The sequence below is a fragment of the Budorcas taxicolor genome, chromosome 19, assembly GCF_023091745.1.
Source record: "Budorcas taxicolor isolate Tak-1 chromosome 19, Takin1.1, whole genome shotgun sequence".
Lineage (NCBI taxonomy): Eukaryota > Metazoa > Chordata > Mammalia > Artiodactyla > Bovidae > Budorcas > Budorcas taxicolor.
The window spans coordinates 11,191,767-11,216,581 of NC_068928.1; the positions used below are offsets into that span (position 1 = coordinate 11,191,767).

Sequence of the window (24,815 nt, forward strand, 5' to 3'; positions counted from 1 at the left end):
GCTGATGGAATTCCAGCTGAGCTAGTTCACATCCTAAAAGATGATGCTATTAAAGTGCTGCCCTTTAAAATGCCAGAAAATTTGGAAAACTCAGCAGTGGCCACAGGACTGGAAAAGGTCAGTTTTCATTCCAATCCCAAGGAAGGGCAATGCCAAAGAATGTTCAAACTACTGCACAATTGCACTCATCTCACATGCTAGCAAGGTAATGCTCAAATCTTTCAAGCTAGGCTTCACCAGTACATGAACCGAGAACTTCCAGATGTTCAAGCTTGTTTTAGAAAAGGCAGAGGAACCAGAGTTCAAATTGCTAACATCCACTGGATCAAAGAAAAGGCAAGAGAATTCCAGAAAACATCTGCTTCATTGACTACGTTGAAGCCTTTGTTTGGATCACAACAAACTGTGGAAAATTCTTAAAGAGATGGGAATACCAGGACACTTTACCTGCCTCCTGAGAAATCTGTATGCAGGTCAAGAAGCAACACTTAGAACCGGACATGGAATAACGGATTGGTTCAGAATTGGGAAAGAGAATATGCCAAGACTGTATTGTCACCATGCTTGTTTAACTTATATGCAGGGTAAATCATGCAAAATCCCAGGCTGGATGAATCACAAACTGAAATCAAGATTGCTGGGAGAAGTATCAGTAGCCTCAGATATGCAGATGACACCACCCTTATGGCAGAAAGCAAAGAGGAACTAAAGAATCTCTTGATGAAGGTGAAAGAGGAGTGAAAAAGACGGCTTAAAACTCAACATTCAGAAAATGAAGATCATGGCATCCGGAGAAGGCAATGGCACCCCACTCCAGTACTCTTGCCTGGAAAATCCCATAGATGGAGGAGCCTGGTAGGCTGCAGTCAATGGGGTTGCTAAGAGTCGACACGACTGAGCGACTTCACTTTCACTTTTCACTTTCATGCATTGGAGAAGGAAATGGCAACCCACTCCAGTGTTCTTCCCTGGAGAATCCCAGGGATGGGGGAGCCTGGTGGGCTGCTGTCTTGGGTCGCACAGAGTCAGACACGACTGAAGTGACTTAGCAGCAGCAGCCCCATTCAGTTCAGTTCAGTCGCTCAGTCGTGTCCGACTCTTTGTGACCCCGTAAATCGCAGCACGCCAGGCCTCCCTGTCCATCACCAACTCCCGGAGTTCACTCAGACTCACGTCCATCGAGTCAGTGGTGCCATCCAGCCATCTCATCCTCTGTCGTCCCCTTCTCCTCCTGCCCCCAATCCCTCCCAGCATGAGTCTTTTCCAATGAGTCAGCTCTTTGCATGAGGTGGCCAAAGTACTGGAGTTTCAGCTTTAGCATCATTCCTTCCAAAGAAATCCCAGGGCTGATCTCCTTCATTACTTCATGGCAAACAGATGAGGAAACAATGAGAGACTTTGTTTTCTTGGGCTCCAAAATCACTGCAGATGGTGACTGCTGCCATGAAATTTAAAGACGCCTGCTTCTTGGAAGAAAAACAGTGACAAAGCTAGACAGCATATTAAAAAACAGAGACATTACTTTGCTGACAAAGGTCCGTATAGTCACAGCTATGATTTTTCCAGTAGTCATGTATGGATATGAGAGTTGGACCATAAAGAAGGCTGAGGGCCAAAGAATTGATGCTTTTGAACTGTGATGTTGGAGAAGACTCTTGAGATTCCTTAAACTGCAAGGAGATAAACCAGTCCATCCTAAAGGAAATTAGTTGTGAATATTCACTGGGAAGACTGATACTGAAGCTCTAATACTTTGGCGATCTGCTGTGAAGAGCTGACTCATTAGAATAAGACCCTGATGCTGGGAAAGATTGAAGGCAGGAGGAAGAGGGAATGACAGAAGATGAGATGGTTGGATGTCATCACCGACTCAATGGACATGAGTTTGAGTAAACTCTGGGATAGGGTGAAGGACATGGGGTCGCAAAGAATCAGACACAACTGAGCAACTGAATAGCAGCAGCAACATGTTTAATGGTACTTGAGTGCCTAAGTCAACTCTAGTTCTTTATAAAGAGCTATAGTTTTCAACCAAGGATGGTTTGTGGGAATTACTGACATTTAGTAGGTGTGGGTCTTGAATGCTAAACTCCTATGTAACAATGAATTGTGGTTTCCAAAATGCTAGAATGCTCTTGTTTAGAAACATTGCTATTAGCAGTAGCAAAAGGAGAACATATGATCCACGTTTTCAAGTTGTTTTCTTTGGAGGCTCACATAAATATGGGAAGTTATTAATAAATTGAACAGATTTTCCCAAAAGAATGTTATTATAGGGTCTGTGTTCTCAGTCTTATGCACAAAAGCCCATTTAACTTATAATGTTACTAGATAATGATAATTAGTAAGAATAATGCTAGTTCAGCTGGATTCTGTTCTAATATTTCCCCCAACCTTTAAAAACTTTAATTTTAATTGTGGTAGAAAACACATCGTAAAATTTACCATGTTAAATGTTTTTAAGTGTATAGTTTGGATATTCATATTGTTGCGTAACCAATATCTAGAGCTTTTTCATCTAACAACACTGAAATTCTATTATAAAATAACAATTCTCAATTCCCCCCTCTTCCCAGCCCCTGGTGACCACCATTCTACTTTTCCTTTTTATGAATTTGACTTTTCTAAATCAAGGGATCTAAAACCAGGGATCGAACCCGGGTCTCCCGCATTCCAGGCAGACACTTTAACCTCTGAGCCACCAGGGAAGCCCACTATTCTAAATACATCATCTAAATGGAATTACAAAATTTTGTGATTAGTTTATTTTGGTTAGGATGATGTCTTCAAAGCTCATCTTTGTTGTAACATGAATCAGAATTTCTTCCTTTTTAAGACTGAATAATATTTGAATTGTGTGTGTGTGTGTTTCACATTTTGTTTGTCCATTCATTTGTTGATTTCCCCCAACTCTTTATTTGAAAAAGTATAGCTTGAAAAACGTGGAAAAAATAGTATTAACATAGTGAATATCTTTATATCCTTAATCTAGATACATCAGTTGTATAACTTTGCATCTTTGTATATATACACATGAGAGAAAAGGAGAGAAGAGTAATACTGTAAAATATTGATTACATTAACTGGATATATTATTAGAAAGTAATTTGTAGGCATTGTGATACTTTGCCCTTAATTAGTTTAGAATGTTTATCCTGAGAACAGGTACATAATCTTGTGTGATCACAATATCATGATCATATCCAAGCAATTTAATATTACTACAAATAGAATCTATATTCTTCCAGTTATTTCCAGTGTGCTTTTTATAGTGTACCTGTTTATTTTTTAAATTCTTGATCCAGGATCCAGTGAAATGTTATATATTGTGTGTGGTTTTCATGTTTCTTTAGTTTTGTTTTTCTTTTTTTTTTCCTTTCTTATTTTATATTGAATTATAGTTGATTTACTGTATTAGTTTCTGGTGTACAACATAGTGATTCAAAATTTTTATAGATACTCCATTTAGTGTTATTATGAAATACTAGCTGTTATTCCTGTGCTGTACAATATATCCTTGTAGCTTATTTATTTTTATATACAGTAGTTTATACCTCTTAATCTCTGACCCCTATCTTAGATTTCTCCCTTCTGGAGTAACTCTGTGAGCCTCTCTGTTTTGTTGTATTGATTCATTTGTTTTAGTTTTTAGTTTCCACATGTAGGTAGTAACATACAGTATTTGTCTTTCTCTGTCTGACTTATTTCACTTAGCCTAATACCTTGTAGGTCCATCTGTGTTGTTGCAGTTGGCCAGATGTCATTCTTTTTTATGGCTGAGTAGTATTCCTGTGTCTGTGTGTGTGTGTGTGTGTGTGTGTGTGTGTGTGTGTGTGTACATACACATGTACATCTTTTATCTCTTCATCTATCTGTTGATGGACACTTAGATTGCTTCCATATCTTTAGCTATTGTAAATAATGGAGCTATGCACATTGGAAGTGAGCGCACACAAACATCTTTTCAAATTAATACTTTGGTTTTCTTTGGATATATTCCCAGAAGTGGAATTGCTGGAGCATATGGTAGTTCTGTTCTTAGTTCTTTGCAGAACATTCATGCTGTTTTCCATATTGGCTGCACAAATTCATGTCTTTTTAGTCTTTGAAATAGCTTTTTTGCCCCTTTTTTCTGTATTTCATGATATTTTAAAAGAATTCAAGTCACCAGTTGTCCTTAGGAATATTTTATAATCTGGATTTTTCTGATGGTTTCCTCATGATAAGATTCAAGTTAAAGTGTTTGATAAGAATGTTTTGCAGGTGATATTATTACTGCCCATCGTATCATATCAAGAAACACATGCTATCAGTTTGTCTTAGTGTTTGTTGATCATTTAGTTTAATGTTGATTAAACTGCTGTCCACCAGATGTCATCTTGCAAAATATATCTCAGTCTTGTGTATCATTTAAAATATAGGACTATTACATTTTTCAACAATCTAAAGTGTTCATATTACCTTTCGAATGGGCTTCCCCAGAAGCTCAGCTGGCAAAGAATCCACCTTCAATGCAGGAGACCCCGGTTTGATTCCTGGGTAGGGAAAATCCCCTGGAGAAGGGAATGGCTACCAGCTCCAGTATTGTGGCCTGGAAAATTCCATGGACAGAGGAGCATGGTAGGCTACAGTCCAGGGGGCCTCAAGGTGTCGGACTGACTAAGCGACTTTGACCTTTTGTCTTTAGAACACTAATAAGATTTGTAGTTTCTCATAATCAAATACTAAGACTGCTGCTGCTGCTGCTAAGTCGCTTCAGTCGTGTCCAACTCTGTGTGACCCCATAGATGGCAGCCCACCAGGCTCCGCCGTCCCTGGGATTCTCCAGGCAAGAATTACTGGAGTGGGTTGCCATTTCCTTCTCCAATGCATGAAAGTGAAAAGTCAAAGTGAAGTCGCTCAGTCGTCTCCGACTCTTAGCGACCCCATGGACTGTAGCCCACCAGGTTCCTCCGTCCATCTGTATAAATGTAGAGAAATTGTATATAACCAAAATTTGATGGGTCTGATTTTCTGTGACCATAGATCTTTGAGCATCAGGGAATTTGTGAAACAGTAGTTCCTGTCATAAGTGAATCTTAGAGACTTACCTATAGAATATGGTGTGTGCGTGCTCAGTTGCTTAATCATGCTGGACTGTTTGTGATTCCATGGATGGGAGCCCGCCAGGCTCCTCTGTCCATGGTATTCTTCAGGCAAGAATACTGGAGTGGGTTGCTGTCCTCCTCCAGGAGATCTTCCTGACTCAGGGATTGAGTCTGCATCTTCTGCATTTGCAGACAGATTCTCTACGTCTGAGCCACCTGGGAAGCCCGTAGCAGATGGTACCATCCCTCATGTCTTATTTTGGATTCATTTCTAACTTACTCATTTCCTTTGTTCCCAAGATCCAACAAAATTCTGTTACATGGTTAATTTTGTAAAGGTATTGAGGAAAACCTAATTTATGTCATTCTAGGAGAATTCAGTCTGCCTGAAGAACTTTAGGTAGACTTTAGTTCTAAAGTAAAACGTCTATGAATTACATCTGGGCTTCCCAGCTGGTGCAGTGGTAAAGAATCTGTCTGCCAATGCAGGAGACTCAGATTTGATCTGTAGGTTGGGAAGATCTCCTGGAGGAGAAAATGACAACCCACTCCAGCATTCTTGCCTAGAAAATTCCATGGACAGAGAAGCCTGGCAGTCTACAGTTCATAGGGTCGCGAAGAATTGGACAAGACTGAGTGACTGAGCACCCTTGCATTCATAACTAATTAAAGATAATAGGAAAAAGCCCGACAATTTAAAAATAAATTTTCTCTAAAGCCATTGCTTGATCTTTTTTTGACATACACAATTAAGGCTCCCAACTAAATGCTAATTTGCCTGCCTTATTTTGGTATAACTCTAATACTGACATACTTATATTCTAGGTTTGGGTTGGCACCATTGGGTCAGGGCCCAAGGGTCGCAATCTCTGTGCTACCTTCCAGCACACGGAAACATTTGAATTCCAGGATGAAGTGGGAGCTCTTTTGTTATCTGTGTGCCAGACTGTTAGCCAAGGAATTTTGTGTTTCCTGCCATCTTATAAGGTAAGGGAATATTTTTGTTTACTTTTGCCTTTGAATAATCATATAGTATTACCATGATAAGCTTCCTAGGATCAGATGCAACAGAGTAATTACAGTTTTTTAAGCATCATATGTTATTTTGCTTTTTATTGGATAAGGTACTGCCTGCTTATTCTGTCACTGTTTTACTTGGATGTCCAAAAGACTGAAGGTGTTCAAGTTTTTTAGTGGGCTGTTTTTGTATATGTGATTTTTATTCCTTGGGGCAACTTGATATTTTCTGATTAAAGGAAAAAGGATCATTATTTTTCACTTTGATAAACTAGACTATTTGAAAATTTCAAAATATGAATTTAAAATATGATTTTCTTTAATGCCCATCTAAAAAGATGTATTTGGCTAGGAAAAAAAAAACTTTTTCTTGTTTTTAGAGTCATTCTGAGTTTTAATATTTTCAGGAGTTAAATTGAGTTATATAGTATATTTTAGTCCTCCTAATACTCAAAGCATTAAAACCACATATAATTTCCTGAGAGTATTATCATACTTTATGAAAATCTAAGCTAAATTTTAGTGTAGAGGTGGTATTCCCTTTTCTTTTTTCATAGGAAGTTATTATATATATAAGGACAGTAGTGTAATATACTTGAATGACAATATTGATACCTTTGGCTCTTCGGTTGTCTTTCCCTCTCTATACATACTGCTATGGTCTGATGTGTCCCCCCAAATTTCATATGTTGAAATCCTAGCCCCCAAAGATAATGACATTTGGAAGTGGAGTCTTTGAGAGATGCTTAAGCCATGGTGATATAGTCCTCATGAATAGAATTAATGACTTAAAAAGAGGCTCCAGCGAGATTTCTTGTCCTTTCTACCCTGTGAGGTCACAGTGAGAAGGTGCCACCGTGAACCAGGAAGAGGGCCTTCACCAAACATGACTATGCTGGTGCCTTGATTTTGTACTTTACAGCAATCAGAACTGTGATAAATTTCTGTTGTTTATAAGCCACTCGATTCCTGACATTTTGTTATAGTAGCTGGAATGGGACTAAGACACATACTTTGTTACCCAAAGGTACAGTAAATACTGTAGATAAACTGAAGGAATTACTTTCAGGAGAAATTGAATCAGATAGGTTTCTCTTTTTTTTTCCCAAGAATATCTGAAAATGAAATGGACATAAACATATTGAAAATTCTTATTACAAAGCAATATTTATTACAGAGTGTGAACATCTATCCCAGAAGTTATGCGAAGGAAGACTAATAATTAAGCCTGGAACTAAGGAGAAGCAAGCACATTAAGAAACCTTTTAAATTAACACAACAATGTAAATCAACTATGCTTTAATAAAATTTTAAGGAAATAAAACCTTTTTATATTTTCCAGTCACAATCACAAAAAGTAAGCCTGGAAATGCCCAGTTAAGTACATGAACAATTTCACTTTTTGTTAGTTTTCAACAAAGTTTTTAATTGCTGATTTAATTTTAATAGCTTTTAATGTCTTCAGATTTTCTGTTTCTTTATGATTCAGTTTGTACATTGTTTGTTTCTTGGAATCCAGCCATTTTATCTAGGTTATCCAGTTTCTTACCTTATCTTAGTTTTAGGTTGTTTGCTTTTCTTTTTCTTACTCCTTCAGGTGTAATAGTAGGTTTATTGGTTTAAAATCTTTGTTTTTTTCAAGTGTGTGATTATAGCTATAAATTTTCCTCTTAGCAGTGCTTTCTTTGTGTCCCGTAAATTTTGTGTTTTCATTATCATATTTGTAAGATATTTTCTAGTTTCTGTTGTGAGTTCTTCTTTGACCTATTGATTGGTTAAGAATTGTGTTGTTTGGGTTCCTTATATTTGTGAATTTTCTAGCTTTCTTTTTATTATTTATTACTACTTTTAGTCCATTGTGATTAGAAAAGATATTTTATATGATTTCAGTCTTTTAAATTTTATTATGACTTGTTTTGTGGACTAGTATGTGGTCTCTCCTGGAAAATACACCATGTGCATTTGGAGAAAATGTGTATTCTTTTGTTGGGTGGTGTTCTATGTATGTCTGTTAGGTCCAGTTGGTTTACAGTGTTCAGATTCTCTATTTCATTGTTTATCTCTGTCCAGTTCATATTCATTATTGGAAGTGAAAAATTGAAATCTCTGTTACTGTAGGATTAGCAGTTTCTCCCTTCAACTCTGTCATTGTTTGCTTCATATGTCTTGGGAGTTCTGGGTTTGGTTTTTGTTTACAGTTGTTATACGTTCTTCATGAATTGACCCTTTTATTGATATGTAATATCCCTTGTCTCATAACAACTTTTGATATATTTGTCTCAAACTGGTAATGGCATCCTAACTTTCTTTTGGTTATTATTTGTATGGAATCTCTTTTTCCATCCTTTCATTTTTGACCTCCACATCTTTAAATCTGAAGTGAATCTCTTTCTGTTTTGAGGTATAAGTTTATAGTATTATGTTAGTTTCAGGTATATAGCACAGTGTATTTTTTGCAAATTATATTCCATTATAAGTTATTACAAGATGTTGGGTATAATTCCTAGTTCTATGTTGCTTATCCATTTTATTTATAGTGGTGTGAACCTGTCAATAAACTCAATTGATTGTTATCAACATATAGTTGGATCACTTATTTTTATAATCCATTCTGCTATATCTGCTTTTTGATGGGAGAGTTTAATTCACTTACTTTTAAATTAATAAGTGATAAGAACATACTTTTTTTTCTGACTGTGGAACTGACTGTGGCTCAGATCATGAACTCCTTATTGACAATTCAGACTTAAATTAAAGAAACTAGGGAAAACCACTAGACATTCAGGTATGACCTAAACAAATCCCTTACAATTATACAGTGGAAGTAGCAAATAGATTCAAGGGATTAGATCTGATAGACAGAGTGCCTGAAGAACTATGAGCAGAGGTTCGTGACATTGTACAGGAGGCAGTGATCAAGACCATCCCCATGAAAAAGAAATGCAAAAACAAAATGGTTGTTGGAGGAGGCCTTACAAATAGCTATGAAGAGAAACTGAAAGGCAAGGACAAAAGAAAAGATACACCCATTTGAATGCAGAGTTCCACAGAATAGCAAGGAGAGATAAGAAACCCTTCCTCAGCGATCAATGCAAAGAAATAGAGGAAAACAATAGAAGAGGAAAGACTAGAGATCTTTTCAAGAAAATTGGAGATACCAAGAGAACTTTTTATGCAAAGACAGGCACAATAAAGGACAGAAATGGTATGGACCTAACAGAAGAAGATATTAAGAAGAGTTGGCAAGAATACACAAAAGAACTATACAAAAGTGATCTTCATGACTTAGATAATCACAATGGTGTGATCACTCACCTAGAGCCAGACGACCTGGAATGTGAAGTCAAGTGGGCCTTAGGAAGCATCCCTATGAACAAAGATAGTGGAGGTGATAGAATTCCAGATGAGCTATTTCAAATCCTAAAAGATGATGCTGTGAAAATGCTGCACTCAATATGCCAGCAAATTTGGAAAACTCAGCAGTGGCCACAGGACTGGAAAAGGTCAGTTATCATTCCAATCCCAAAGAAAGGCAATGCCAAAGAATGCTCAAACACACACACAGTTGCACTCATCTCACATGCTAGTGAAGTAATGCTCAAAATTCTCCAAGCCAGGCTTCAGCAATACGTGAACTGTGAACTTCCAGATGTTCAAGCTGGATTTAAAAAAGGCAGAGGAGTTCAGTTCAGTTCAGCCACTCAGTCATGTCCGACTCTTTGAGACCCCATGAATTGCAGCATGCCACGCCTCCCTGTCCATCACCATCTCCTGGAGTTCAGTCAAACTCACGTCCGTCGAGTCGGTGATGCCATCCAGCCATCTCATCCTCTGTCGTACCCTTTTCCTCCTGACCCCAATCCCTCCCAGCATCAGAGTCTTTTCCAATGAGTCAACTCTGCACAAGGTGGCCAAAGTACTGGAGTTTCAGCTTTAGCATCATTCCTTCCAAAGAACACCCAGGGTTGATCTCCTTTAGAATGGACTGGTTGGATCTCCTTGCAGTCCAAGGGACTCTCAAGAGTCTTCTCCAACACCACAGTTCAAAAGCATCAATTCTTCGGTGCTCAGCCTTCTTCACAGTCCAACTCTCGCATCCATACATGACCACTGAAAAAACCATAGCCTTGACTAGACGGACATTTGTTGGTAAAGTAATGTCTCTGCTTTTCAATATGCTGTCTAGGTTGGTCATAACTTTTCTTCCAAGGAGTAAGCGTCTTTTAATTTCATGGCTGCAGTCAGCATCTGCAGTGATTTTGGAGCCCAGAAAAATAAAGTCTGACACTGTTTCCACTATTTCTCCATCTATTTCCCATGAAGTGATGGGACCAGATGCCATGATCTTCATTTTCTGAATGTTGAGCTTTAAGCCAACTTTTCACTCTCCTCTTTCACTTTCATCAAGAGGATTTTTAGTTCCTCTTCACTTTCTGCCATAAAAGTGGTATCATCTGCATATCTGAGGTTATTGATATTTCTCCTGGCAATCTTGATTCCAGCTTGTGCTTCTTCCAGCCCAGCATTTCTCATGATGTACTCTGCATAGAAGTTAAATAAGCAGGGTGATAATATACAGCCTTGACATACTCCTTTTTCTATTTGGAACCAGTCTGTTGTTCCATGTCCAGTTCTAACTGTTGCTTCCTGACCTGCTTATAGGTTTCTCAAGAGGCAGGTCAGGTGGTCTGGTATTCTCATCTCTTTCAGAATTTTCCACAGTTTCTTGTGATCTACACAGTCAAAGGCTTTGGCATAGTCAATAAAGCAGAAATAGATGTTTTTCTGGAAGTCTCTTGATTTTTCCATGATCCAGTGGATGTTGGCAATTTGATCTCTGGTTCCTCTGCCTATTCTAAAACCAGCTTGAACATTTGGAAGTTCACAGTTCACGTATTGCTGAAGCCTGGCTTGGAGAATTTTGAGCATTACTTTACTAGCGTGTGAGATGAGTGCAATTGTGTGGTAGTTTGCGCTTTCTTTGGCATTGCCTTTCTTTGGGATTGGAATGGAAACTGACCCTTTCCGGTCCTGTGGCCACTGCTGAGTTTTCCAAATTTTCTGGCATATTGAGTGCAGCACTTTCACAGCATCATCTTTGAGGATTTGAAATAGCTCAACTGGAATTCCATCACTTCCACTAGCTTTGTTCGTAGTGATGCTTCCTAAGGCCCACTTGACTTCACATTGCAGGATGTCTGGCTCTAGATGAGTGATCATACCATCGTGATTATCTGGGTCGTGAAGCTCTGTTTTGTACAGTTCTTCTGTGTATTCCTTCCACCTCTTCTTAATATCTTCTGCTTCTGTTAGTTCTATACCATTTCTGTCCTTTTTTGAGCCCATCTTTGCATGAAATGTTCCCTTGGTATCTCTAACTTTCTTGAGATCTCTAGTCTTTCCCATTCGTTGTTTTCCTCTATTTCTTTGCATTGATCGCTGAGGAAGGCTTTCTTATCTCTTCTTGCTATTCTTTGGAACTCTGCATTCAGATGCTTATATCTTTCCTTTTCTCCTTTGCTTTTTGCTTCTCTTCTTTTCACAGCTATTTGTAAGGCCTCCTTAGACAGCCATTTTGCTTTTTTGTATTTCTTTTCCATGGGGATGGTCTTGATCCCTGTCTTCTGTACAGTGTCATGAACCTTCATCCATAGTTCAACAGGCACTTTATCTATCAGATCTAGTCCCTTAAATCTATTTCTCACTTCTGCTGTATAATCATAAGGGATTTCATTTAGGTCATCCCTGAATGGTCTAGTGGTTTTCCCTGCTTTCTTCAATTTAAGTCTGAATGTGGCAATAAGGAGTTCATGATCTGAGCCACAGTCAGCTCCTGGTCTTGTTTTTGCTGACTGTATAGAGCTTCTCCATCTTTGGATGCAAAGAAGATAATCTGATTTTGGTGTTGACCATCTGGTGATGTCCATGTGTAGAGTCTTCTCTTGTGTTGTTGGAAGGGGGTGTTATGACCAGTTCGTTCTCTTTGCAAAACTCTATTAGCCTTTGCCCTGCTTCATTCCATATTCCAAGGCCAAATTTGCCTGTTACTCCATGTGTTTCTTGACTTCCTACTTTTGCATTCCAGTCCCCTATAATGAAAAGGACATCTTTTTTGGGTGTTAGTTCTAAAAGGTCTTATAGGTCTTCATAAGAACAGTTCAACTTCAGCTTCTTCAGCATTACTGGTTGGGGCATAGACTTGGATTACTGTAATATTGAATGGTTTGCCTTGGAGATGAACAGAGATCATTCTGTCGTTTTTGAGATTGCATCCAAGTACTGCATTTCGGACTCTTGTTGACCATGATGGCTACTCCATTTCTTCTGAGGGATTCCTGCTCGCAGTAGCAGATACAATGGTCATCTGAGTTAAATTCACCCATTCCAGTCCATTTTAGTTTGCTGATTCCTAGAATGTTGACGTTCACTCTTGCCCTGTCCTGTTTGACCACTTCTAATTTGCTTTGTTTCATGGACCTCTTTAATTAATGAATAATATGTCTGTATATACAGCATTAAGATCAGAATGGTATTAACATCTAATATTATGGCATAATGGACATAATTGATAAAACACGGTTTTGTTTTATAGAGGTGTAACTCAATTTTAAAACATATCTAAATATAATGACACTGTAAACAACTTCTATGAAAACATCAATAGCTATGAAGATAAATCAACTGAAGTTTATAGGCATTAGCCCTTTTTATTTTTTTGATACTTTATCCTTAATAAGCTGCTAGGGCCAGGGCTTCCCCAGTGACTCAGCAGTAAATTCACGGGCAACGCAGGAGATGCAGGTTTGATTCGTGGGTCGGGAAGGTCCCTTGGAGTTGGAAATGGGAACCTACTCCAGTATTCTTGCCTGGAAAATTCCATGGACATAGGAGCCTGCTAGGGTACAGTCCATGGGGTTGCAAAGAGCAGGACATGACTGAGCACACACACATGCCATTGATTTTTCTGAGATACATAAGATACATAGTTTAGTGTATATTTACCATTGCTTAGTGTATATTTATCTTGTCTTGTAACAATAAAAAAAAAATCTCAAAAATGACAATTGTAATCTGGCTTCCTAGTAAAAGTACATTTTCTAAATAAATGAAAATTTAAGTAAAATTTTTAAAGTGTTGGCTTTATTATAATAAACATTGCATAATTAGATGTTACTTTGATAGAATTTTAATACCATATAATTATACCATATGGTTGTAAAAAGATCCACAATCTATGAGTTGTTGCAGGTTTATTTTCTGTGTGATTAACATACTAAAAATGTATTTATCATGAGATATGAAACTAAAGACATAGAAAATTTTGAAAGTTTAATGTCTTACTGAGAGTAATTCAGTTCAGTTCATTCGCTCTGTTGTGTCTGACTCTTTGCGACCCCATGAACTGCAGCATGCCTTGCTTCTATGTCCATCACCAACTCCTGGAGCTTGCTCAACCTCATGTCCATCGAGTTGGTGATGCCATCCAACCATCTCAGTCTCTGTCATCCTCTTCTCTTCCTGTCTTCAATCTTTTCCAGCATCAGAATCTTTTCCAGTGAGTCAGTTCTTCACATCAGGTGGCCAAAGTATTGGAGTTTCAGCTTCAGCATCAGTCCTTCCAGTGAATATTCAGGACTGATTTACTTGAGGATGGACTGGTTTGATCTCCTTGCTGTCCAAGGGGCTCTTACTTCTTTATAAATAAAAAATATATTTAAAACAAATCCAGTGAAGAATCAATATTCTGGCACAGAGGAGAAAAGTTTTGTTAATTTATAATATTTAGATAGTTCCTACTATCTAATTACTGATTTTGAGTCCTGTTGCATTTTATTAAATCTTAAATTTTTGAAAATTCAGAAGCCTTCGGATTGTTTCTCCTTTATTAAATTTTTTTCTTAGTCTCAAATGGGGCTTCCTTTCTATTTTTATATAGAAACCTTTTGTTTGAGATATAATTCCCATACCCTTTTTTACAAGGGTACAATTCTGTGGGTTTTAGTACATTTACAAAGTTATACAACCATCACCACTGTCTAGTTTCAGAACAATTTCTCCACCCCTAAAAGAAACCTCTTATCCAGTAGCAGCTACTTCCCGTTCCTACCTCCCTATAACTTGTAACCACTAATCTACTTTCTGTTTCTATTGATTTTCCTTTCCCAGATGTTTCATGTAAATGAAGTCATACGATATGTGGCTTTTATGTGTGACTTAGCATAATATTTTAGCATGTAGTTGGATCATTCCACTGATCTCTGCCTTTTAATGAGTGTTTGCTCCATTTAAATTTAATGTAATTATGGGGCTTCCCTGGGTAAAGATTCTGGTAAAGAATCTGCCTGCAGTGCAGGAGACCTGGGTCTGATCCCTGGGTCAGGAAGATCCCCTGAAAAAGGAAATGGCAACCCACTCTAGTATTCTTGCCTGGAGAATTTTGTGGACAGAGGAGCCTGGTGGGCTACAATCCATGGGATCTCTAAGAGTCAAACACAGCTAAGCTACTAATACACACACATTGATAAGATAGTTTTTACATTTGTCACTTTACTGTTTGTTTTCTGTATGTTACGTTTCCCTCCTCCTATTCCTCCACTGGGACTGCTCCTGTGACTCATTGGTAAAGAATCCTCCTGCGACACAGGAGCCTCAGGAGACATGGGTTCAGTTTCTGGGTTGGGGAGATTCCTCTGGAGAGTTCCATGTACAGAGGCGCCTGGCAAGCTACAATCCACGGGGTTGCAAAGAGTTGGACGTGACTGAAGGGACTTGGCATGCACTCATTTCTCCATTACTACCTTTTCTGTTAAATATTTATTTTCTAATGTGCCATTTAAATTTTTCTAGTATGACCTTTTAATTCCCTTAGTGTGTTAATTGCTCAGTTGTGTCTGACTTTTTGCAACCTCATGGACTGTAGCCCACCAGGCTCCTCTGTCCTAGGGATTTCCCAGGCAAGAATACCGGAGTGAGTAGACACTGCCAACCCAGGGATTGAACTCAGGTCTCCTGCATTGCAGGCAGATTCTTTACCATCTGAGCCATCAGGGTTAACTGATTTTAATGGTGGCTCAGATGGTAAAGAATCTGCCTGCCATGCAAGAGACCTGGGTCAGGAAGAACCCCTGGAGAAGTGAATGGCTACCCACTCCAGTATTATTGCCTGGAGAATTATATGGACAGAGGAGCTTGGTTGACTACTGTTCATGGGGTCACAAAGAGTTGGACATGACTGAGTGACTGACACTTTAATTCCTTAGCATTTCTTTTACTATATATTTTTGAGTTATCTTCTTAATGGTTGTCCTGGGAATTAAAATAAACAGTTTATAAACTGTAGTTTGAATTGGTACTAATATAATTTCAATAGCATGTGAAGACTTTGAACTTTTATAGTTATATTAAGTTCTACTTTCTTTGTGCTGTTATTGTCATAAGATCATGTGTTTATACATTGTTGCCTATCAAAACAGATTTATAATTATTGCTTTATACATTTGTCTTTTAAATGAGACAAGAGACAAATTTACAAACTATATTTATACTGCCTTTTTATATTTACCTATGTTACTATCTTCACCAGTACTCTTTAATTCTTTGTGTAGATTTTAGTTACTGTCTGGTGTCCCTAAACACTCATTCTTTTATTATTTAATTAATTTTTGGTTGCCCTGGGTGTTCATTTCTTCACGTGGACTTTTCTCTAGTTGCAGAGAACTGGGGCTGCTCTATAGTTGTTGTGTGTGGGCTTCGCATTGCCGTGGCTTCTCTTGGAGAGCTCAGGCTTTAGGGCGCCCAGGCTTCAGTAGCTGCAGCATGGAGGCTCAGTAGTTGTGGTGTGCGGGCTTCATTGCTCTGCAGCATGTGGAATCTCCCTGGACCAGGGTTCAAACCTGTGTCCCCTGCATTGACAGGTGGATTCTTATCCACTACACTACCTGGAAAGTCACCGAAACACTCATTCTTAAGTAGTCTGCCCTGCAGCTCTCTCAGTTGTAGTCTATTGTCATTATCCTGGGGCCCTGTTGATGTGATGGTAAGGTGTTGGGAACGGGGAAGCATCATCTAATTTTTCAGTTAAGTCTCAGTCTTTTAGTGGGCCTGTGTCCCTGGACTGTATCCTTTCCATATGTTTCTCAGCTCTTTATTCATTTCCTTAGATAAGATATGAAGTCTAGCGGGAGCTGAAGTTTGGGTAAATTTCCTTTCCCCCAGTTTGGATAAGGCTCTGGCAGTCTTTTCCCTTTACTGGGAGACTGGCCTGAGTTATGGAGAATGCTTTGAGTGTATTCGAAATGGCTTTTTTTCTCCTCTCTCTGTCAGAAAGAAGAGGGTTTTTCTTTACTCTTTACTGTGAAAACCTTGGAAGGGGATTGTTTCTGGAGATAATAACTACAAAAATTTGGGGACTCCCTAAGGATGTGGTCTCTAGGAGTTTCTCACTATTACACTGGTATACACTATGCCTTCAGCAATTTGTCAAAATTATCTTTTAAGCATTCCTGCCAATAATGGTTTTAGTGTCCTCCTCTTCCAGTAAGCAGTTCTCAGTCTATGATTCTCAATATTTACTGTCTCTCCAGTTTTTAGGATAGCAATTTGTCTTATGACCTTAGTTCTCTGATGTGTCCAAGTCATTGATTTTCAGTTTCTTCAGCTTTTTTCTTAGTGTAAGATGGGTGTGATGACTTGTGAGTTCTTTACATTGGAGCTGGAAGTAGAAGTCCTAATTTTATCTTTGAAAATGTATTTTCAACTGAATTTCAGAATGGAGATATAATTTACCTAAAAGACAAACCCAACAAATTGTAAGTGTCTTTGCATCTTTGTCGACTGTTACACATTACAATGGCTAAAGTCATTGAATGTCCTCTCTTTTGCATTTTGAAGGGGTTTGACATTGGACTTGCAGAAGACATGAGAGCTGACATTTGAATTTATTTTGAGAGGAAATTTGGGACATACAAATTTAAGTTTTCAAATCACATTGTAGTGGTAAATAATTTTTTCCTGTATGTCTAGATAATTGCAATCCATGATTTATTTAAAACTTTACTCTTTCACTGAAAGAAAAAGAATTTCCTTTTGTTACAAACTACAATATTTGTGTAAGGATAAAAGTGGAAAAGGCGTCATTCTAGATCCACCCCCCCCACCCCACTTCTTTCAGAGCCTTCTGAAGTAACTAAATATTGTAATAGATTCATGAAGAGTACCATTCCTCCACTAAGATCAACTTGATTTAGACTCTCTATTGTCATTTAACTGGTGGCACCACTGCCTTAGAACTCTCTGAGAGATCATTTTTATGGATAGAAGAGTTTTTAAACTAGTTTTATAGATAGAAAAGTTTCCATTAATTTTGAAAAGTGACTCTCTGGTGCCAAAGTAGCAACTTGGACCTTTATATTTGTACATTGCAGAGTCTGATTTTCTTTTACATTTTTATGGGTGAAGACCATTTTCCCTGAGGGAACATTTTGCATTCACCACTGAATGTCAGATAAGGAATAAAATGCAAAATGTTTCAGTCTCTAGTTACAATTTTTGTCAATATTGTTTAGTAGTAAATGTGTATGTTGAGAAGTTTGTAATGCTACTAGTTTGATGTTCCTGATTTTTAAGTTGTACTACATTTAATTTAAAGGAGAAACCAGATTGTTCCATGTAAAACGTCTTTCTGTTTTCTTATTTAGACCCTTGATATGTCAGTAGATTATGGATTTGCCTTATTGTGAGTGATCAACTGATTCTTTTTAAGGAATGTCGGTCGGACACGACTGAGCGACTTCACTTTCACTTTTCATTCATGCATTGGAGAAGGAGATGGCAACCCACTCCAGTGTTCTTGCCTGGAAAATCCCAGGGACGGGGGAACCTGGTGGGCTGCCGTCTATGGGGTTGCAGAGTCAGAAAAGACTGACGTGACTTAGCAGTAGCAGCAGCAGGGAGGTTGTACGTCACTGAGAACTAAGGAGTAGTACTTAAGAACTTCTGTTCTTTTTTATTCATTCATTTGTTTATTTCATTATTGTGTTCATTTAACAAACATTTATTGAGCACATATTACATTCTGGGTAGAAAATTCACATAACTTGGACAAGGTCATATGTTTAGTGAAGGGACTTGCCTGAGAACTCTTGATTTTCTAGTCTAATGCTGTCTTCATAATAGTATTTCTAGAGTTTGATATTTGAAATATAGTTGATCTGGTAAGTATTAATTTAATCCAGTTTTTATTTAGGGCAATATATACATGTATTCAGATACCTACATATTGGTATATTTCAGTATTTATATTTACTTTGCACATTTGGCTCTGCTTGTGAGCTAAACTATTATTGTTAGGGAGATACTATAAGAGGAGTAGGTTGAAAAACTGCTTTAATGAGTAAGTGATCCAGTATTCTGAAAAATAAAGTAATTAGAAAGTAGTTGTTTCAATAACAATTTTTGTTGCTTTGTTTTGTCTTATATGCATATATAGCATCATTTATCAGTTCAGTTCAGTTACTTAGTTATGTGTGACTCTTTGTGACCCCATGGACTGCAGCATGCCAGGCTTCCCTGTGCATCACCAACTCCCTGAGTTCACTCAAACTCAAGTCTAAAGCTCATGTCATTTATACCCTTTGTCTATAAATAACATGCATAGATCTAGTTCCAAAAAAGCCTTATGAAAATATATTGGTTATATCTATATCTGATTCACTTTGCTATACCCCAGAAACTGGCAGAAGTTAAGATTAAGCTAGAGTCAAGGATGGCCAAGTAACCTATTTGGCAGAGGATCAACTAATAGATCTAGAAACTGCATTCATTCCAACTACTTTTGCATCCCTCACTCCCCACCATTGGTTCTATATTTTCCATGGATAAAAGCATAATTAAAGAAAGCATTTTGGGGGAAATAATAGGCAAATTGGTTGAATTTAACTTATTAATTTATTGCACGTTTCTGTACTAAAGCAATTATTTGAACTTGGTATGGGCTAGACAAAGTTCCAGCAAATTTGGAAAACTCAGCAGTGGCTGCAGGACTAGAAAAGGTCAGTTTTCATTCATCCCTAAGAAAGGCAATGCCAAAGAATTTTCATTTAGTTCAATTCGGTTCAGTCCCTCAGTCGTGTCTGACTCTTTGAGACCCCATGAATCACAGCACACCAGGCCTCCCTGTCCATCACCAACTCCCTGAGTTCACTCAAACTCAAGTCCATTGAGTCAGTGATGCCATCCAGCCATCTCATCCTCTGTTGTCCCCTTCTCCTCCTGCCCCCGATCCTTCCCAACATCACGGTCTTTTCCAATGAGTCAACTCTTCGCATGAGGTGGCAAAAATATTGGAGTTTCAGCTTTAGCATCGGTCCTTCCAGTGAACACTGATCTCCTTTAGGATGGACTGGTTGGATCTTTTTGCAGTCCAAGGGACTCTCAAGAGTCTTCTCCAACACCACAGTTCAAAAGCATCAGTTCTTCGGTGCTCAGCTTTCTTCACATCCAGCTCTCACATCCATACAAAAATGTACATATGACCATACAATTGCACTCATCTCACACGCTAGCAAAGTAATGCTCAAAATTCTCCAAGTCTGGCTTCAGCAATACGTGGACTGTGAACTTCCAGATTTTCAAGCTGGATCTAGAAAAGGCAGAGGAACCAGAGATCAAATTGCTAACATCCACTGGATCAGAGAAAAAGCAAGAGAATTCCAGAAAAACATCTACTTCTGCTTCATTGACTACGCTAAAGCCTTTGACTATGTGGATCACAACAAACTGTGGAAAATTCAAGAGACGGAAATACCAGCCTCCTGAGAAGTCTGTATGCAGGTCAAGAAACAACATTTAGAACCAGACATGGAAGAACAGACTGGTTCTAAATTGGGAAAGGACTACGTCAGGCTGTATATTCAGTCTGCTTATTTAACTTATATGCAGAGTACATCATGCAAAATGCCAGGCTGGATGAAGCACAAGTTGAAATCAAGATTGTCAGGAGAAATATCAATAACCTCAGTTATACAGATGCCACCACCCTTTCGGCAGAAAGCAAAGAGGACCTAAAGAGCGAACCTCTTGATGAAAGTGAAAGAGGAGAGTGAAAAAGCTGACTTAAAACTCAGCCTTCAGAAAATGAAGATTATGGCATTCGGTCCCATCACTTCATCACAAATGGATGGGGGAACAATGGAAACAATGAGAGACTATTTTTTGGGTCTCCAAAATCACTGAAAATGGTGAATGCAGCCATGAAATTAAAAGATGCTTACTCTTTGGGAAAAGGCTATGACAAACCTAGACAGCATATTAAAAAGCAGAGACATTACTTTGCTGACAATGGTCCGTCTAGTGAAAGCTATGATTTTTCCAGTACTCATGTATGGATGTGAGAGCTGGACCATTAAGAAAGCTGAGGGCAAAAGAGCTGATGCTTTTGAACTGTGGTATTGGAGAAGACAATTAAGAGTAACTTGGACTGCAAGGAGAGCCAACCTGTCCATCCTCAAGGGTATCAGTCCTGAATATTCATTGGAAGAACTGATGTTGAAGCTGAAACTCCAGTACTTTGGCCACCTGATGCAAGAGCTGATTCGTTAGAAAAGACCCTGATGCTGGGAGAGATTGAAGGCGGGAGGAGAAGGAGACGACAGAATGAGATGGTTGGATGGCATCACCAGTTTGATGGACATGAGTTTGGGCAAGCTCTGGGAGTTGGTGATGGACAGGGAAGCCTGGTGTGTTGCAGTCCATGGGTTGCAAAGAGTTGGACTTGATTGAGTGGCTGAGCTGAACTGATCTGAGACAAAGTTTGGAGGCTCCAGGCGTTCATCTTTGTTACAGTCTTTTTTTGTTGTTGTTACAGTCTTATACCCAGCTATAGAGACCATTGTATTTTTTCCTTTTGGCTGACAATTTCAGATTGGCAACTTTTGAATTTAGGTGATTTGGGTGTTGTCAGGTGTTGTCAGGTGGGAAATTACCTTGATGCAATGGTTACCGCCAGATAACACTCATCAGGTAGGCTGTCCCAAAGGTAATGGGATAGAGAAGCTAACAGACACCTTAAGATGCTTCAGCCGCAAAGTTTATGGAAGTGAGTTTAAAACATACACTTAGAAGTAGAAGGAAAGAGTTAAGGGTAAGCTAACACATAAAGGATAGAGGTACAAGTGGATGGAATTAAGCATATTACCTTAATCCTGGGTTGTGCAATATTCATGTGTCTTGTGTTTCAGTTTCTGCCACACCAGCATTCCTTGCTGGTACTGTTGCTAGAGACTAGAAATGAGTTTGAGCCACCTGGCCCAATAGATGGAAAGTGCTCAAGGCTAACGACACAGTCTCACCTTATTAAAGAAGAGCAGGGGCAAGTATACTTGGTCACAACTATAGCCCACTGATTAGCCTGCTGAGCAGCTATGGCTTTTACTTGCCTTTCTTGGGAAGGGGATATATGGGGCCAGGATGGGTGTCAACAGTGCGTGACTGAATTAAGATTTCATGAATTAAAGAAAAAGATTTCATGAATAACTAAGTGTTTCATATGCGTCAGATATATTTAGTGTATCTTGACTGTTTGGTGCTTTGTGTATATACAGCATGTCTTAAACACTTAGCGTCTTCTTGATCCAACTATCCCTTTCTGTTTATATTCATACATATATACTGAACTTATTATATCTGTTTAACGTGTCCTATAGGTTTTCAACTTCTATGTATGGTTTAAACATCTTATGATTTTCATATATATGTTTGGTTTCTTGTTTTTTATAATAGAATTGAATATTCTCAAATAATACAACAAATAGAAAGTCCAGATGTGAATTCTCTCAATATCTTGTCTTCACTTTTCTAATATAATTATATTTATTTATTTTTTGGCTCTGCTGGGTCTTTGTTTATGCGTGGGCTTGGTGCCAGATTCTCAAGGATTATCACATTTTAAAACTCTTTCAAAAGATATGACATTTTCTATAGGACGTAGTGAATGAATGCTTAAAGCCCATACCAACGCATTGGTATTTGCCTTGGTAGAAAGTATATTTCTGAAGAGTTGTTAGATATAGCATTTGCCTCAGTTACTTGGTTCAGGTAATGTAGCTTGAAGATGGTATAACTAGGAAGTCGTGGTAACATTACAGATCATAAAGGGAAATATATCAAGGAAAAGATTCTATGGATGGCAGCTTAATGTTGAAAATCTACTGATTACATAATATTTTTGAAAAATTTTTAGTGTATTTTTACATTCACAGAAGAATTGAGTGATCAGTACAGAGAACTTCTGTACTAGCCTCACACATGCGTAACCTCTGACATTATTGATGTGCTTGTGCTCAATTACTCAGTCTTGTTCAACTCTTTGCAACCCCATAGACTGTAGCCTGCCAGAATCCTCTGTCCATGGAATTTTCCAGGCAAGGATACTGGGACAGGTTGCCGTTTCCTACTCCAGTGGATCTTCCCGACCCAGGGATCCAACCCCCATCTCTTACGTCTCCTGCATTGACACGCGGATTATGTACCACTGTGCACATTATCAATATTCCCTACCAAAATGGTGCATTTATTATACTGATGGCCTTATACTGACACATCATTACCATTTGAAGCCCATAGTTTAAAGTAGAGTTGCCCTTGTTATTATATATTGAATAACACTTAGAGAATTAGTTTTTATAAATGGGTAATGACATGTTTCCATCATTATAGTATCATGCAGAGTAGTTTCACTGCCTTTGAAATGTTGTGTGCTCTGCCTGTACATTCCTCCCTCCTCCCAACACATAGCAACCTCAGATCTTTTTACTAATTTCAAAGTTTTGCCTTTTTCAGAATGTGATGTAGTTGGAATCATGTAATATGTAGCCTTCTCAAATTAGCATCTTTCACATAGTAATATGCACTTAAGTTTCGTCCGTGTCTTTTCATGGCTTGAATAGCTCATTTCTTTTTAGTGTAAACTATTATTGTTTGGACCACAGTTTGTCCATTTACCTACTGAGGAGTTTGTCAATTACGAATAGAGCTTCTGTAAACATCTGTGTGTAGGTTTTTAAGTGGATGTAAGTTTTCAGTCTATCTGGGTAAATATCAAGGAGCATAATTGCTGGATTGCCTGGTAGCTCAGCTGGTAAAGAATCTGCCAGCAACACAGGAGACCCCAGTTCAATTCCTGAGTCAGTAAGATCTGCTGGAGAAGAGATAGGCTACCCAATCCGGTATTCTTGGGCTTCCCTTGTGGCTCAACTGGTAAAGAATCCGCCTGTGATGTGGGAGACCTGGGTTCGATCCCTGGGTTGGGAAGATCCCCTGGAGAAGAGAATGGCTACACACTCCAGTATTCTGGCCTGGAGAATTGGGGTTGCAAAGAATCGAACGTGACTGAGCATCTCTCACTTTAACTTTTAACTTTTATGGTAAGTGTAGGGGCTTCCCTGGTGGCTCAGTTGGTAAAGAATCTGCCTGCAGTGCAGGAGACTTGCCTGCAGCACAGAAGATGTAGGTTTGATCCCTGGGTCAGGAAGATCGCCTGAAGCAGGAAATGGCAACCCACTCCAGTATTCTTGCTGGAGAATCCCAGGGTTAGAGGAGCATGGTTGGCCACAGTCCATGGGGTTGCAAGAGTCAGACAAAACTTAGCGCCTAAACCACAACCACCAATCATGGTAGGTGTATATTTGCCAAATTGTCTTTCAGTGTCTATACTATTTGGTATTCCCACCAGATACTTCGGTCTTGTCATTGGTTTAGATTTTGGTCATTCTAATAAGTGTGTTGTGCTATCTTGTTTTGACTTGCAGTTTCCTGCTGATCTAAAATGTAGAATGTCTTTTCATGTGCTTATTGACCATCAGTATATTTTCTTTAGTGTGGTGACTGTTCAGATCTTTGGCTCGTTTATCAATCAGGTTGTTTTCTTTTTGTTGAATTTTAGAAGTTTTTTGTATATTGTGCATTGTTATTGTTGTTCAGTAGCACAGTCATGTCTGACTCTGTGCAATCCCATGGACTGTGGTATGCCAGGTTTCCTGTCCTTCACCATCTCCCAGAGTTTGCTTAAACTCATGCCCAATGAGTTGGTTGTTCTTGATCAGATGTGACTTTTGCCCAGAATTGTATTTTCTCCCCACCTGTGGCTTGTTTTCTCATCCATTTATTTAATGCTACTTCTTCTATTAACTTTGGTCTGGTCCTCATCTTTAAGTTATTCTTTTTTTTTTAATAATTTGTTTTTCTTTGTGGCTGTGCTGAGTCTTCGTTGCTGTGCAGGCTTTTCTCTAGTTGTGGTATGTAGGCTTCCCATCACGTGGCTTCCCTTGCTGTGGAGCACAGCCTCTAGGACATGCAGGCTTCAGGAGCTGCGGCTCCTGGGCTCTAGAGCAAGGCTCAAGAACTGAGCGTGAGCTTAGTTGCTCTGCAGCATGTGGGGTTTTCTTGGACCAGGAATCGAGCCTGTATCTTCTACGTTGGCAGACAGATTCTTTACCACTGAGCCACCAGGGAAGCCTTATTCTTAATTGATCTTTCTCCGTTCAGTCCTCCCTCCACCAGTTTTTCCTCCTTATTGATCATGTCGCTCTCCTGTTTAACCCTCAGTAAACCAGTGAAAATAGCCATAACCATTTGTCATTTTTCTTTTTTATAAGTCATGGGAATGATTTATAGAATTAAGAATAAAGTAATAGTTTAAAAATCAACATTATTAAA

At 38.6% G+C, this 24,815-nt stretch overlaps 1 protein-coding gene across 1 annotated transcript in view; it reads left to right on the plus strand.

The window, feature by feature from the left end:
- The window catches only part of BRIP1 (BRCA1 interacting helicase 1), a 182,798-nt gene that overhangs the window by 77,905 nt on the left and 80,078 nt on the right, over positions 1 to 24,815 (plus strand). The window contains exon 13 of the mRNA XM_052658404.1: positions 5,913 to 6,074. Coding sequence (XP_052514364.1) covers positions 5,913 to 6,074 — 162 coding nt within the window. The remainder of the gene's footprint in view (positions 1 to 5,912; positions 6,075 to 24,815) is intronic.